General features: G+C 43.1%; 1 protein-coding gene across 1 annotated transcript; it reads right to left on the minus strand.

The window, feature by feature from the left end:
• Positions 1 to 265: 265 nt before the first annotated feature.
• On the minus strand, positions 266 to 11,653 carry LOC128055722 (splicing factor 3B subunit 5-like). Its single transcript, XM_052648264.1, has 2 exons — positions 11,634 to 11,653; positions 266 to 542 (listed from the first exon to the last, which is right to left on the minus strand). The coding sequence occupies exons 1-2, from the start codon at positions 11,651 to 11,653 to the stop codon at positions 266 to 268; spliced, it is 297 nt and encodes a 98-aa protein (XP_052504224.1).
• Positions 11,654 to 15,420: the final 3,767 nt, after the last annotated feature.

A 15,420-nucleotide genomic window follows, 5' to 3' on the forward strand; every position in this document is an offset into this window, starting at 1 on the left:
TGTCACCACCATACAGTTGCACCTGGTACTTTCTTTCTTTTATTTATTTTTTTGAAACATTTCTAAACTTTATGTAAAAAGCAGCAATCAACTAGCCGGAAACAAGCCTCTAAATCCCGTCTCACTCCAGTGCCGTCTTCTCTAAAGTTTGCTCCACAGTCCAGTCCCAGTTCTCAGAGGTCCTGACGGTCTCCCAACGCTGTGTTCCACAGGAAAACAGGGTCCACTAGGAAGGCAGTCCATGCGGGACGCCCTGGGTAAGCACCTAGCGGTGATACCGCGGGGTCTCAGTTCTCCTCCGGCTTGGCTTGTCGGCTGGCGGGCCGCAAGGCTGCAGCATCTTCTCCATCGAGTTGAAGCGGACTCGCGCTTTGCTCTCATTCTCGGCAATGGCGAGGTAGTTGAGAAGATCGAAGTGGCCCGTGTAGGAGCAGTAGGAGTCGCGGTGCTGGTTCACCGGCCATTCCCACTTCGTGGTGTCCGCGTGGCCGGTGCCGATGTACTTGGACTGCAGATGCTCTAGCTGGCTGTGAATGGTGTAGCTCCGTCATCTCACCGCTTTTCCCTTTGCCCCCAGGTGAGAGGCAGCAGACTACAAGAAGGCGCTCTGGGACTTCAAGCGGGACTGCCACTTTCTTCCTTTTAAACCACACGCTTCTAGGCACTGAGCAGGCTTTTCTGAGGCTCACTCCCACCCTTTTAAATATTTATTTGTTTACTTGGCTGTTCCAGGGCTTAGTCGCAGTACGTAGGATCTTTAGTGGCCATATGAGGGTTCTAGTAGGACCAGGGCTCCCTACATTGTGAACACCAAGTCTTAGCCACTGGACCACCAGCAAAGTCCCTTGGATCTGATTATTTCTGTGTCTCCCACTAACTATGAGCTTCTTCTTCCCTTTCTTTAACTTCAGAACTCCTAAATGTAATGTTCCAGGATCACTTCTCTCAGCATCATCACCTTGTGCATGCCCAGTTTCTAAGAACACTCTGCCTTGAGTCACACACCCAGATAAACAGCTAGCTTCCCACTCCCTTCTCCACTTGCCACTCTCTGGCCAAAGGAAGTGTGTTTCAAGTTTCCTACCAGGATCAGGGCTTTGTCTACGCTCACGAGTTTTCAGTTCCTCTGAAAAACTGGATTGGGAGCCACAATCAGGACAATATTCCAGGCAGGGTTTGAGCTGGTGTGGTAGAAAAGACCCCCCATGTCTCATGGTGTGCGTAGGTACTAGGGTTAATGTAACCTAGGTATATGTATTTGGACTTTGGCAACTATATCGTAGTGTTGAGTATTTTAGGTTTGTGGCCAACTGAAAATCCTAGACTTTTATTCACAAACTACAAGTGTCTCTTACATTTTGTACTGTTACAGCTGACTTTATAAGATGCAATTTTAGTATTACATCTATTTATCTCTACTGTCATTTTGTTATCAAGATTATTGGTTCATTAACAAACAAATTGCAAGGTAAAAAGTGGCAGAGAGAGCAACTTGTAGAATAAAAGAGACCTCACATCAATAAATTACAATGTATGGACTTTGTTTGGATCCTGATTTGAACAAATAAACTGCAAAAAAAATTTACCATTTGTGAGACAATTGTAAGTTTAAAAAATGGATGTTTTATGATGTTTAGAAATTATTGAGTTTTCTTTTTAATGTAATGATAGTGTTTGAGTTTTGTTTTTAACAAATAGACTGGGATTTGCTTCAAGATAAAATGAGGGAAGGGAAGGGAAGGTGGGGTGGGGGAATAGGAGAAAGAAGATTGGCCATGAGTTGAAAATTATCCAAGCTGGACAATTGGTTCAGTTCAGTTCAGTTCAGTTCAGTTGCTCAGTCATGTCCAACTCTTTGCAACCCCATGAATCGCAGCACGCCAGGCCTCCCTGTCCATCACAAACTCCCGGAGTTCACTCAAACTCATGTCCATCGAGTCAGTGATGCCATCCAGCCATCTCATCCTCTGTCGTCCCCTTCTCCTCCTGCCCCCAATCCCTCCCAGCATCAGGATCTTTTCCAATGAGTCAGTTCTTCTCATCAGGTGGCCAAAGTATTGGAGTTTCAACTTCAGCATCAGTCCTTCCAATGAACACCCAAGACTGATCTCCTTTAGGATGGACTGGTTGGATCTCCTTGCAGTCCAAGGGACTCTCAAGAGTCTTCTCCAACACCACAGTTCAAAAGCATCAATTCTTCGGCACTTTCTTCACAGTCCAACTCTCACATCCATACATGACCACTGGAAAAACCATAGCCTTGACTAGACAGACCTTTGTTGGCAAAGTAATGTCTCTGCTAGATGGGGTTTACTGTACTATAATAAAATGTCTACATCTGTGAATGTTTGAAATTATCCAGAAGAAAAAGAAAATTATTTTGAACCTTGCCTCTGTCATCCAACATATTAACTGCTCTTAGTCCTGTAATCTCCCTTCATCCAATAAGTATGACTTCTGTATCAGTATCTAAGTAATTAGTAAACAGGTCAACCAGGTCACAATTAATAGCAGATCTCTGTGATCCCCCAAGATCTACTAGGTTCACTTATTCATCAGTCCTTTTTGGAAATGGCTATCAATGAACCATGACTCCAGTTAACTCAGTTATCCAGTCTGTTTACAAAGATATCATGAAAAACTTGTCTAGCACCTTGCAAAAATCAAACTGCAAAATGCCAAGCATTTGTCTGCCTCTTTTGCAATCTATTTTTTAAATTAATAGTTTGATCCATATGTTTAACTGAATTAAAGGTGACTTGTTTTAAATAATCCAATTTTGAAATTTATAACATCAACAATAACTCACTATATTTTGCACCCTATCATAATGCTGGGCCAATATGCACCCCCTTGGCCACACATATGACCCAGGCCACAAAAATAACATCTAATCCTGGATTTTTGTTGAGAAACATATTTTCTTTCCCTGCTAAATTAGGTTGCAATCCCATAGAAACTGGTGGCCAACTTGCCATCATTTGGAGAGAGTCTGCCTGAGAATGAAACCAACATAGAGGAAAGCAGAGCTGAAGGGTGGAGAGAAGGGGATTCTTGGATTACAGCATTTGAGCTTCTAGATTTGACCATGCCTAAAAGTCAACAACCCCTGTAATTTTCAGCTACGGGAGCCAGTACATTCTATTCTTTTCTTAAACCAGTTTAAACTGGATTTCTGTCACTTGGAGAAGACTTGACTAACACAGTGTGTATTGTTGGTTGAGCAATGGAATACATAATCTAAAATGTTCCATTCTGTGGGGCTTCCCTGGTGGCTCAGTGGTAAAGAATCCACGTGCCAATGCAGGAGACATGGGTTCGATATCTGGTCTGGGAAGATTCCACATGTGGCGAGGCAACTAAGCCCGTGGGCCACAACAATTGAGCCTGTGCTCTAGAGCTCGGAACTGCAACTACTGAGCTCACCCACTGCAACTACTGAAGCCTGAGAGCCCTAGAGCCCATGCTCCACGATGAGAGAAACCTCTGTAACGAGACGTCCACGTACCACAACTAAAGAAGAGCCCTCATTTGCTGCAACTAGAGAAGGGCCTGTGCAGCAACAAAGACCCAGCACAGCCAAAACTAAAATAAATAAGATAAAATATTCCATTTCGTATATAAGTTTTTTGTTTTTGCATTTTATTCTACTTTTATTATTTTAAAATATTTCTTTGTTTGGTGGCACTGGGTGTTAGCTGTGGCACACGGGATCTTTAGCTGCAACCTGTGAACTCTTAGTTACAACATGTGGGATCCAGTTGCCTGACCAGGACTGAAACTGGGTCTCCTGTGTTGGAAGGTCAACGTCTTAACCACCGGAACCCAGGAAAGTCCCTAAGAATTTTTTGTATGGTCACATGGTATAGGCAACATTTTTAAAAAACAACTTTATTGAAATATCATTCATACAGCACAAAATTCACCCTTTATTTAAGTCAATGGTTTTCAGTATAGTCAGAATGGTATGCAGCTATTAAATAAAATATATATTAGTAGCTCAGTCGTGTCCGACTTTTTGCGACCCCATGGACTGTAGCCTGCCAGGCTCCTCTGTCCATGGGATTCTCTAGGCAAAAATACTGGAGTGGGTTGCCATTTCCTCCTACAGGGGACCTTCCCAACTGTACATAAAGGAGACTTCATTAATGTGCATTACCACCGTTTTATTTTAGAACATTTTCATCACTCCCCCAAAGAAACTATATCTATTAGCCACCACTTCCCAACTCCAATCCGCGCCCCCCCACCCGCCCCCCGCCAGAACCTTCCTTTACCCCCTGCTGCTGTTGCTGCTCAATCATTCAGTCTTGTCGGACTCTTTTGCAGCCCCATGGATGGTAGCCCACCAGGCTTCTCTGTCCTTCAGATTTTCCTGGCAAGAACAGCAAACACTAATCTACTTTCCATCGCTATGAATTTGCCTGTTCTGGACATTTCATATAAATGGAATCACACAATAGGTAGACTTTTGTGACTGGCTTCTCTAAATTAATATAATATCTTTAAGGTTTTTGCATGTTGCAGCAAATGAATAATATTTCATCCTGTGGGAATACCACATTTTGTTTATATATTCCTCAGTGATGCACTTTTGTGTTTTTTCTACTTTGTATTATTATGAGCTATGCTGCTGTGAACGTTTATGTACAAGTGTTTGTGTGGATGTGTGTTTCTGTTATCTTGGGTACCTACCTGGGAATGGAATTGCTGAGCCGTATGGTAACTTCTTGTTTAACTTTTTGAGGAATTGCCAAACTATTTTCCAAAGTAGCCACACGATTTAAATTCATTCTAGCAGTGTATAAGGGTTCTAGTGTTTCCACCTCCTCAGCACCACAAGTTATTTTGTCTTTCTTGTTTTAGCTGTCCTGATGGGTGAAGTGAAGTGAAGTGTTAGTCGCTTCAGTCATGTCTGACTCTTTGAGACTCCACGGACTTAGCCCGTCAGGATCCTCTGTCCATGGAATTCTCCAGGCAAGAGTACTGGAGTGGGTTTCCATTCCCTTCTCTAGGGGATCTTCCCAACCCAGGGATCAAAACCTGGGTCTCCTGCTTTGCAGGATTTCTTATTGTCGGAACCACCAGGGAAGCCTATGATTTTGGTTGGTGTTCCCCAAATTAATGATGTTGAGCATCTTTTCATGTGCTTATTGCCATTTGGAGAAATGTATATTCAAAGCCTTTGCCTACTTTTAATATTTATTTATTTATTTTATTTTATTATTTATTTGGCTGTGCCAAGCCTTGGTTTTGGCACACGGAATCTTTAGTTGTAGCATGTGAGATCTAGTTCCCAGACCAGGGATGGAACCTGGGCCCCCTGCATTGGGACTCTAGAGTCTTAGCCATTGGACCACCAGGGAAGTCCTCTGTGCTGTCTTTAAAAAGTAAACCACAAACCATTTTTTCTTTTATTTGTTTATGGCTGCACTGGTCTTTGTTGCTGTGTGTGGGCTTTCTCTAGTTGCTGCCAGTGGGAGCTACTTTCTGTTTCAGTGTGAGGGTTTCTCATTGTGGTGGCTTCTTTTGTTGCTCATGTGGAATCTTCCTAGACCAAGGATTGAAACTGTGTCCCCTGCTCTGGCAGGTGGATTCCTAAGCATTGGGCCACTAGAGAATTCTGTGTTTTCTTTTTAATTTGTAAGTTATTCATACAACCTCTTATCAGATATATGATTTGAAATATTTTCTCCTAGTCTATGAGTTTTCTTTTCATTTTATTGATGGTATTTACTGAAGCATAAACATTTTACATTTTAATAGAGTCTAATTTCCCTTATTTTTTCTCTCACTTATGCTTTTGGTATCATGTCTTATAAACCCATTGCCTAATACAAGGTCAAGAAGAGTTACTCCTCTCTTGTGCTTGAAGCATTTATAGTTTTGGCTCCTACATCTCAGTCTATGATCCATTTTAAGTTTATTTTTAAAAGCTATGTTGCGAGGTAGGGATTCAATATCATTCTTTTGGGTGTGGCTATCCAATATCCCAGCACCATTTATTGTATTCTTTCCCCCCACTAATACAACATTGTTTTTGTAAACACGTTTTATTTAGGACAACATTAATGTGAATTTATAATCTCTGATCACACCCTAATTAATTGCTTCTGGCAGCAATGTGGCCTCTGGAGATTGGGAAGGAGAGTGATTTTTCTGTGGGTGATAAAACATTTGACTAGAATATGATGAGTATGTGGACAATGTTACATGCAATGCCCAATGTTAGGGTGCATCGTAATCACCTAGGTAAATTTTTTAATAGGAATTCCCAAGCCCCACCCCAACCTACTGTATCAGAATTTCCTGGCAACATTCCGTCTCTTACATATATAGAATCATAGAACATTAAGACTGAAAGAGCCCTTAGGGTCATAAATATACCTCCTCATTTTTAAGCTGATGATCAGCTTTTGCTTCTCATTCTCTCTAAACATCAAGGCCAGACTGAGCAATTGGTTTGTATCCCCCCAATACATTCAAATTCAAGAATATTTATGACTCATGAAATTTTACTGACTGCTTCATGGGAGCATGGAGAAGAGGATTACATCATACCCCACAATGCAAAACAATTAGATCCCTCCATGTGACTAGCTAGACCTGTTCTTCCTCCCAAAGTCTTCTCCCTTGCTACCCTACTGCCAAGTCTCTTCTCTTCATCTCTCTTACCATACATCTTCTGAAATTCCTCCTTTTTTGCCAGACCAGTCGACGATGATCTCAAGTTTATACCCACTCAACAAAAGTATGCTAGCTTCCTGAAAAACAATCAACTACTTTTTCCCAAGCATGCTCCTTGGGAAAGTGGGAAGTGTCTCAGTTCATTCCACGGTCCATATCATATGATTTCTCATATCCTAACATTTCCTGAAGGGGCTTCTCTGGTGGTTCAGTGGTAAAGCATCCTCCCGCCAATGTAGGAGACTTGGGTTCGATCCCTGGATCTGGAAGATACCCTAGAAAAGGAATTGACAACCCACTCCAGTATTCTTGCCTGGGAAGTCCCATGGACAGAGGAGTCTGGTGGGCTACAGTCCATGGGGTCACAAAAGAATCAGACACAACTTAGTGACTAAACAACAACAGTGCTTCCTGAAGGCTTACTGGGAACAAGATACTGGGCTAAGCATCTCACAAAATGACTTAATGTCACATAGCTCCTTAATGGCGAATCTGGCATAGAACTTTAATTGTAAGGGTAAAAGCACAAGTTCCAGGGCACTCATATTCATAGTCTTCAATTTTTTTTGCTTCACAGTTCTGTAGGATACATGAAAAAGGGTTTATTATTTCATCTTTCCAAGGTAGGGCAACTGAGGTCCAGTGACAATGAGTGACTTTGCAACTCATTTAGTGGAAGGTCTTAATTTGGGGTCTAGGATAGTTTATCTTGAGCAGGATATGTGAAGTTGCAGCTGAAATCGCCCCAGGAAGCCACAGTGGAAAATGTAACCAATAGGGACTCTGTGTAATCCTGGACACTGTAACGTGAAGTCAGGCCTGAAGGACTGAGGCGTTATGACTGATAAGGAGTATGGAGCAAGGGGAATGGGGCAGGACAGACTGTCAGTATTTCTCCCTCAGTGACAGGAAAGGGATGGTGGCATTGGGCAAGGCAGGATCCTGTTTGGCAAGGGACGTCCCTCCCCCTGTGGGAAAGCGTGACTCATCGGGGTGCCACAGCTCAGTGACACAATCTCTTAAGATCTTCCAAGTGCCCTTAGTCCTCTGTATTTACCAAGCAACCCTCAGATCTACTTTTGGCTTCTAAAATCCGCCTTCCCACAGAGTAAAGAATGTGCTGACTAGGGTTTCTTTAGGCCTATTGTCAATTGTATTTCACAGGATGAATGAATAATGCTATATCTGGTCTCTACCTCATGAGTTTGGTTTAGAGTGAATTTGTTCATTCAATATTAATTCAACATATATTTATTGAGTGCCATCCAGGCATCAGGCAAGCCCTTGTGATACAAGTCAGATAAGATCCATATTCTCAAGGAGTGCACACTCTAATGAGGGGTGCCACGTAGCAGAAAAGCAAACAAATGGATAGGTCATTCCATACCGTGACACTCCTCACCTAGGATTACTGAATTCCCTCCCACAGGTTCGGCTATCCCCGGGTTCTGCAAACCTTCCCCTCTCATACTCACCTGGGAAATTTAAAAGAGGCTTTAGCCTAATCTCAGAGGCTGTTGCGTCAGATTTCCTTTCTGGTCTGACCTGGACCTGGGTGTGTTTCATTGAGACCCACTGCCTCCCTCTCTGCTGGAGGTCTAGCCCCTGGACCTCAGTCAAGTTTCCTAGGCCATAACTTGATAACCTTACCATTTGTTTATGGAATAGATACTTTCTGAACTCCTGTATGCGTGTGTGTGTGCCTGCCAAGTCGCTCAGTCATCTCTGACTCTTTGCAGCCCAGTGGACTGTACCCCGCCAGGCTCCTCTGTCCATGGGATTTTCCAGGCAAGAATACTGGAGTGGGTCGCCATGCCCTCCTCCAGCGGATCTTCCCAACCCAGGGATCAAATCCATGTCTCTTATGTTTCCTGCATCGGCAGGTGGATTCTTTACTGCTAGCGCCACCTGGGAAGCTCTTCTGTACTCTTACAAGGCACTGATAATTTGGGGCTAGGGACTCAGAGGTGAATACATCGTGGTCATGCTTTTCTGTTCAGAGTCCAAGGCAGGAGGCACATAAGAATGATTCCTATGCTTCTTCTGTGTGCGAGGAGACAGGGAAGAAAGAGCAGGGCACTGTGTGCTCAGAAGAGGGGTCCCTAAATCCTACTGGAGAAATGGGTGATCAGGGAAAGTGTCTCTGCGGAAGGAATATTTAAAGTGAGGTTTTGTTTGTTTTAGAGTAACTTCTCTTTTATTTCTTTACAAAAATAACTAATGTTGAAACTTTACAAAATACAGAAAGGACGGGTGTTTAAAGCCAACCATAAAGGCACCATTGGTAACAATTTGGTGGTATGTACCTTCCAGTCTCTTTGCTATTTGAACTTAGTTTTTAAAAGTTAATTAATCATTTATTTATTTTTACTTTTTTTTTGGTTCTGCTGGGTCTTCATTGCTGCGCTCGGGCTTTGCCTAATTGTGGTGAGCAGGGGCTACTCTTCCTTGTGGTACACGGGCTTCTCATTGCGGTGGGCTCACCTTGAGGAGCACAGGCTCTAGAGTGCAGGGGCTTCAGTAGTCGTGGTGCAAGGGCTTAGGTGCCCCAAGGCATGTGGAATCTTCCTGGACCAGGAATCAAACCAGTGTTCCTTGCATTGGCAGGTGGATTCTTATCCGCTGCACCACAGGCAAGTCGTGGACTTGATTTCGAAGGGCAAAGATTTACCCTGACAGTGAACACAGGGAGCAGAAAATATTTGGTAAAAGCAATTGTCCTTAGGTTGTTTTAAAAAACCTGATGTAATAAATAAAGGCATTAAAGTATATAATTATATATATATATATATGTAATGTCTTTTGTTCCCTGAAATATCTCTGGCACCTAGCTAGCACATGACAAACAGTAGTTGCTTAACACAGATTTGTTCATTAAAAAAAGAGGAACAAGATGTAATGGAAAGATGAACCTCTGACTATTAAAGCATAAAATGCAATTCCCTCTTTGAGGCCCTGCATCGGCCCAACAGAAAAGATGTGCCATACTAGGCTGAGGTCCTCTGTCACTTGGTAGCAACAGTGTGAACTATAGACAGTAGTCCATGCTGTTCCGGGAAAGAACGTGTCAGAAGGAAGGAGGAGGCTCCTGAGTGGTATGAGGGACAGAGGAGTCTCTGTATGCTGTGGCCTGGCCCCAGAGATGGAGGTAGTCAATAGGGGATGCTCATTTACCCCACAGCTTTCCTCCTGGAGACTTTCAGTCATGTATAATATAACTAACATTCAGGAAGATAAGGAAAGAAAATGTTCAATAGATTTGATACCTCTACCTATTGTTTCTCAGATGACTGGGAGGGGTTTTTCCTTCCGGAAGAAGGAGAGGTTTTAGCGATCTTTATCCAGGGACACCAGGTACAGTGGTTCAGGCAGTGCACTGCACAAAGGCACCACATTGAAGGAGGCAACATACATGGCCAGACAGACATATACCAAGCTGAATAAGAATGGGCAAGCGGTGCGGACAGTCTAGGGCTCCTGCTCCTGGGAGCAGCCCCACCTATGCAAACCCCATTTGCAGACACAGCCCTGCACAGACTTGACAGCAAATGCTTGCACACACTCACAGCCATTGCACAGCCATGTCTGCCTTAAGTGCACTGTGGGTGGACCTGAGGTCTCTTTTCTCACCACCCATGCTCTCAGAACCCCAACTTCTAACACTCACTCCTCCCCCCGACTCTACACTTGACATAGTTCACCTAGAAAACTGGGGGAGGGCGGAGTGTGGCGGGCTCGCAGCTTGACAAGGGGAAAGAAGTGGCATTAGGCTCTGTGGGAAAGAGCAGGGGTGTGAGCAGGCCTGAAACCAGCCCCGGTTTCAGCAGCCCTTGGTCTGCACGCCAAGACCCTGACAGGCTCCCTGGGCCAAGCCCAGGAGTGGAGCCAGCACACACTACTGCACAGCTTGAGCTAGTTTTAAATGTTTTTAACTTGAAGAAGGGAACACTTTTCTTAACTCGCAGAACCTAGTGGCAGTCATGGCCTTGCCCTATATGTTTCTTCCCTTCTTTTCACAGCTTAACAAGTTGTATAACTTCTATTTCCTCTTGGGTTCCAAGGAGACAAAGTTCTGAAAGGCAAATTCTGATATTTCCAAATCTCAGCCAGAGTGACACATTAAATAAAGTATGTGAAAGAGCTTCAGAAACAAAGCATTAGTCAGAGACTGCAAACTCGTGTGGGTGCTGGAGGCAGAGAGGAAGTAGCAAGAACTTAACCTATATTGTAATGTGTGAGTGCTCAGTCCTGTCCAACTCTTTGCGACCCCATGGACTATAGCCCCCCAGGCTCCCCTGTCCACAGAATTTCCCAGGCAAGAATACTGGAGTGTATTGCCATTTCCTTCTCCAGGGGATCTTCCTGATCCAGGGATCAAAACTCAGTCTCCTCTATTCACAGGCAGATTCTTTACCACTGAGTCACCTGGGAAGCCCTATGTGTGTCAAATGAACCTTATTTATTTAATTTTGGGGGATAAGCTTCACTGAGGTGTAATTTACATACAATCAGATTTACCAATTCAATGACTTGACAAGTGTATACAGATATGCAACCACTACCAGAGTCATGATATTGTTGTTCAGTTGCTAAGTCGTGTCTGGACTGCAGCACGCCAGGATTCCCTGTCCTTCACTATCTTCCAGAGTCTGCTCAAGTTCATGTCCATTGAGTCAGTGATGCCGTTCAACCATCTCACCCTCTGTCGCCCCCTTCTCCTCCAGCCCTCAATCTTGCCTAGCATCAGAGTCTTTTCCAGTGAGTCAGTTCACATTAGGTGGTCAAAGTATTGGAGCTTCAGCTTCAGCATCAGTCCTTCCAACGAATATACAGGGTTGATTATCACAATCATGATATAGAATATTTCTGTTACATCAGAAAGTTACCTCATGGTCATTAGCAGTCAATCTTTTCCCTCTAACTTCTGGCCCTTGGCAACTACTTACCTGCTTTCTATCACTGTCATCTTGCCTTTTCCAGAATTTCGTGGAACCAGAAGCATACATTCTGTAGTCTTTTGTGTCTGGCTTCTCAATCTTGGCATAATGCTCGTAGGATTCATTCATATTGCACATATTTCAGCTGTATTTTTTTAATGCATTTTTGGCTGCCGTGGGTTTTCAGTCCTAGTTTCCCAGGCCGTGGGATCGTGTGCCTTGTGAACTTGTCTCAGGTTGTGTGCCACCTGAGACACGCTTGGCTCCGGGCTCAGTCTGTCTGCTTATGCTCGCTCTCCACTGCTTGCAGAGCGCCAGCTTCAGCTTCAGTTCAGTTTGCCGTTGGCCGGCCTGCTTTGTGTGCTCCATTCATGAGTCAGCAAGGGTTCAGAGAGGTAGGCAGTCTGATTCTGTTCTTCCTCTATTATCTTCAGGTAGTTCCTTTTTGTATTGAGCCAAGATTTTACCATGTTTTCTTCAGGGAAGTATCATGTGGTAGGGTCTTAATCTATCACACCCAGAAGCAGAGTCACAGCTTCCTTGTTTCTATTTCACCTTCATTTTTAAAAGAAAAAATATTTATTTGGCCGCACCAGGTCAGAACTGTGGCATGTGAGATCTTTGATCCTTATGGCGGCAGACAGACTCTTTTAATTGTGGCATGCCAGATATAGTTCCCTGACCAGGGAACGAACCTGGTCCCCCTGCATTTGGAAGTTAGGTATCTTAGCCAGTGGACCACCAGGAAACTCCTGCCTGTTTCTCTTTATCGTTGGTTTTTTTAGCTATTTGGTTGTGATGTGCCTTGATGTGGTTTTCTTCATGTTTTCTCTGCTAGGAGTTTGTCGAGCTTCTTTGATTTGTTAGTTTGTAGTTTTCATCAAATTTGGAAATGTTTCAGTCATTATTTTTTAAAATATCTTTTCTGTTCTCTCCTCTACCCAACCCTCTCTTTCTGGGACTCTAGTTGTGTGTATAAGGCTGCTTAAAGCTGTAACAACTCACTCACGTTCTGTTCATTTTTTTTTTAAATCAGTCTTCTTTTTTCCCTGTGTTTTATTTTGAATTGTTTCCATTACTACGTTTTCACAGTCAATAATCTTTTCTTATTTAATGTTTAATCTGCTATCAATCCCATTCAGTATATTTTTTATCTCCAGAATGTTGATCTGCGTCTCTTTTGTATCTTCTATTTACTCTCATGATGCTTGTGCTCTCCTCTACTTTCTTGAACATCTGGTTTCCCTGGCCATATCTGGTTTCCCATAGCTGTTTCAATGTCCTTGTATACTATCAGCAGTATCATTTCTGGATCTGCTTCTATTGGTTGATTTTTCTTCTGCTTTGAGTGACAGGTAATTTTTAAATTGGATGCCAGGTATTTTGAAATTTATGTTGTTGGATACTAGGATTCTTTTTAGAATTTTTTTTCTTTTAGATACTTGGGGAGTTTGGAATGGGATGCAGTTCAGTTACTTGGGAACAGTTAAACCCTTTTACTGTGTGCTTTTAAGCTTTGTTAGGTGGGGCCAGAACACCTCTCAGATGGGGGCTAATTTGGCTTGGTATTGAGGCAGTCTCTTTCTAAGTACTCGATGCCCAGTGTGTTGTGAGGTCTTTAGCTGGTGGAAACACCAACTCTTCAGGAGTTCCATCTGTGTGTGGTAGCCTGGAAACTCTCTCCAGACGGTGACCTGGGACATTGGTAGGACTCATTTCCTTTGTTTTCATTCTCTCAGGATCACTGTCCTGCCTATTATCCAATGCCTTAAAACCATTGTTTTATATATTTTGTTCAATGTTATAATTGAATAAGAGAGAGGATGATATTTGGGCTTCCCTGATAGTTCAGTTGGTAAAGAATCCACCTGCAATGCAGGAGACCCCGGTTTGATTTCTGGGTTGAGAAGATCCGCTGGAGAAAGTATAGGGTACCCACTTCAATATTCCTGGGCTTCCCTTGTGGCTCAGGTGGTAAAGAATCTGCCTGCAATGTGGGAGACCTGGGTTCAATCCCTGGGCTGGAAAGATCCGCTGGAGAAGGGAAAGGCTATCCACTCCAGTATTCTGGCCTGGAGAATTCCACGGTCTGTATAGTCCATGGAGTCGCAAAGAGTTGTACACGACTGAGCGACTTTCACTTTCACTTTCAAGGGTGAGTCTAATTATAGATCCTGCCACTTCATCATGGTTGAAAGTAGACATTGCTCTTATTCTTTTTTAAAGAAATTATTTTTTAATTGAAGGATAATTGCTTTATAGAATTTTGTTTTCTATCAAACATCTACACGAATCAGCCATCAGTTCAGTTCATTCGCTCAGTCGTGTCCAACTCTTTGCAACCCCATGAATCGCAGCATGCCAGGCCTCCCTGTTCGTCATCAACTCCCGGAGTTCACTCAAACTCATGTGCATCAAGTTGGTGATGCCATCCAGCCATCTCATCCTCTGTTGTCCCCTTCTCCTCCTGCCCCCAATCCCTCCCAGCATCAGGGTCTTTTCAAATGAGTCAACTCTTCGCATGAGGTGGCCAAAGTACTGGAGTTTCAGCCTCAGCATCAGTCCTTTCCATGAATACCCAGGACTCATCTCCTTTAGCATGGACTGGTTGGATCTCCTTGCAGTCCAAGGGACTCTCAAGAGTCTTCTCCAACACCACAGTTCAAAAACATCAATTCTTCGGCACTCACCTTTCTTCACAGTCCAACTCTCACATGCATACATGACCACTGGAAAAACCATAGCCTTGACTAGATGGACCTTTGTTCGCAAAGTAATGTCTGTGCTTTTGAATATGCTGTCTAGGTTGGTCATAACTTTTCTTCCAAGGAGTAAGCGTCTTTTAATTTCATGGCTGCAATCACCATCTGCAGTGATTCTGGAGCCCCCCCCCCCAAAATAAAGTCACTCAGTGTTTCCGCTGTTTCCCCATCTATTTTCCATGCCATAGATAGCTTTTATTCTTTTAAGTGCTCTTTTTTCTTGAAGCATAGCAAACACACATAAAAATGTACGAATTCTAAGTGAATGGCTTAATAACCTTTCACAAAATAAACACACCTGTGAAACCACCTCCCATATTAATAAATGGAATGTCACTAGCACCCAAAAACCTCATGTTCCTTTCCAGGCCTTTACCTCTCCTCCCAGAGTAACCACTATTCTAATTCCTAGCATCACAGAGCATGTTTTTGAACTTTATATAAATGGAATCATGTAGTATGTACTCTTTTGTGTCTGGCTTCTTTCACTCAGACTCATTATGTTTGTCAGAGTCATCATGTTGTTATGTGAAGCAATAATTAATTCATTTCCACTGTTGTGTAGCATTCCATTTTATGAATATAGTGTAGAAATAGTGTTAGTTGCTCAGTCGTGTCCAACTCTTTGCAACCCTATGGATTGTAGCCCAAAGGGCTCCTCTGTCCATAGAATTCTCCAGGCAAGAATATTGGAGTGGGTTGACATGCCCTCCTCCAGGGGATCTTCCTGACCCAGGGATCGAACCCAGGTGTCCTCCATGGCAGACAGATTAGTTACCATCTGAGCCACAGGGAAGCCCATATACCATATTATTTATCCTACTGTTGGTGGGCGTTTGAGTTATTTCCAGTTTGGGGGCTATTATTAATAGTGCCGCTATGATCATATTTGCACATATTTTTGTGTGTACATATGTATGTATTTTTAGCAATAGAACTGCTTAGTCATAAAGCTAGGCATCTTTTCTACTTTAGTGGATAACACCAAATAGTTTCCAAAGTAGTTATCCCAATTTACATTCCTACCAGGATTG

This window comes from Budorcas taxicolor, chromosome 11, assembly GCF_023091745.1.
Source record: "Budorcas taxicolor isolate Tak-1 chromosome 11, Takin1.1, whole genome shotgun sequence".
NCBI lineage: Eukaryota > Metazoa > Chordata > Mammalia > Artiodactyla > Bovidae > Budorcas > Budorcas taxicolor.

Coding starts and splice junctions, on each gene's coding strand:
- LOC128055722 (XM_052648264.1), bottom strand. CDS start 11,653: ATGACAGTGATAGAAAGCAG. Junction 543..11,633: donor ATGACAGTGATAGAAAGCAG/GTAAGTAGTTGC, acceptor GAGATGACGGAG/CTACACCATTCACAGCCAGC.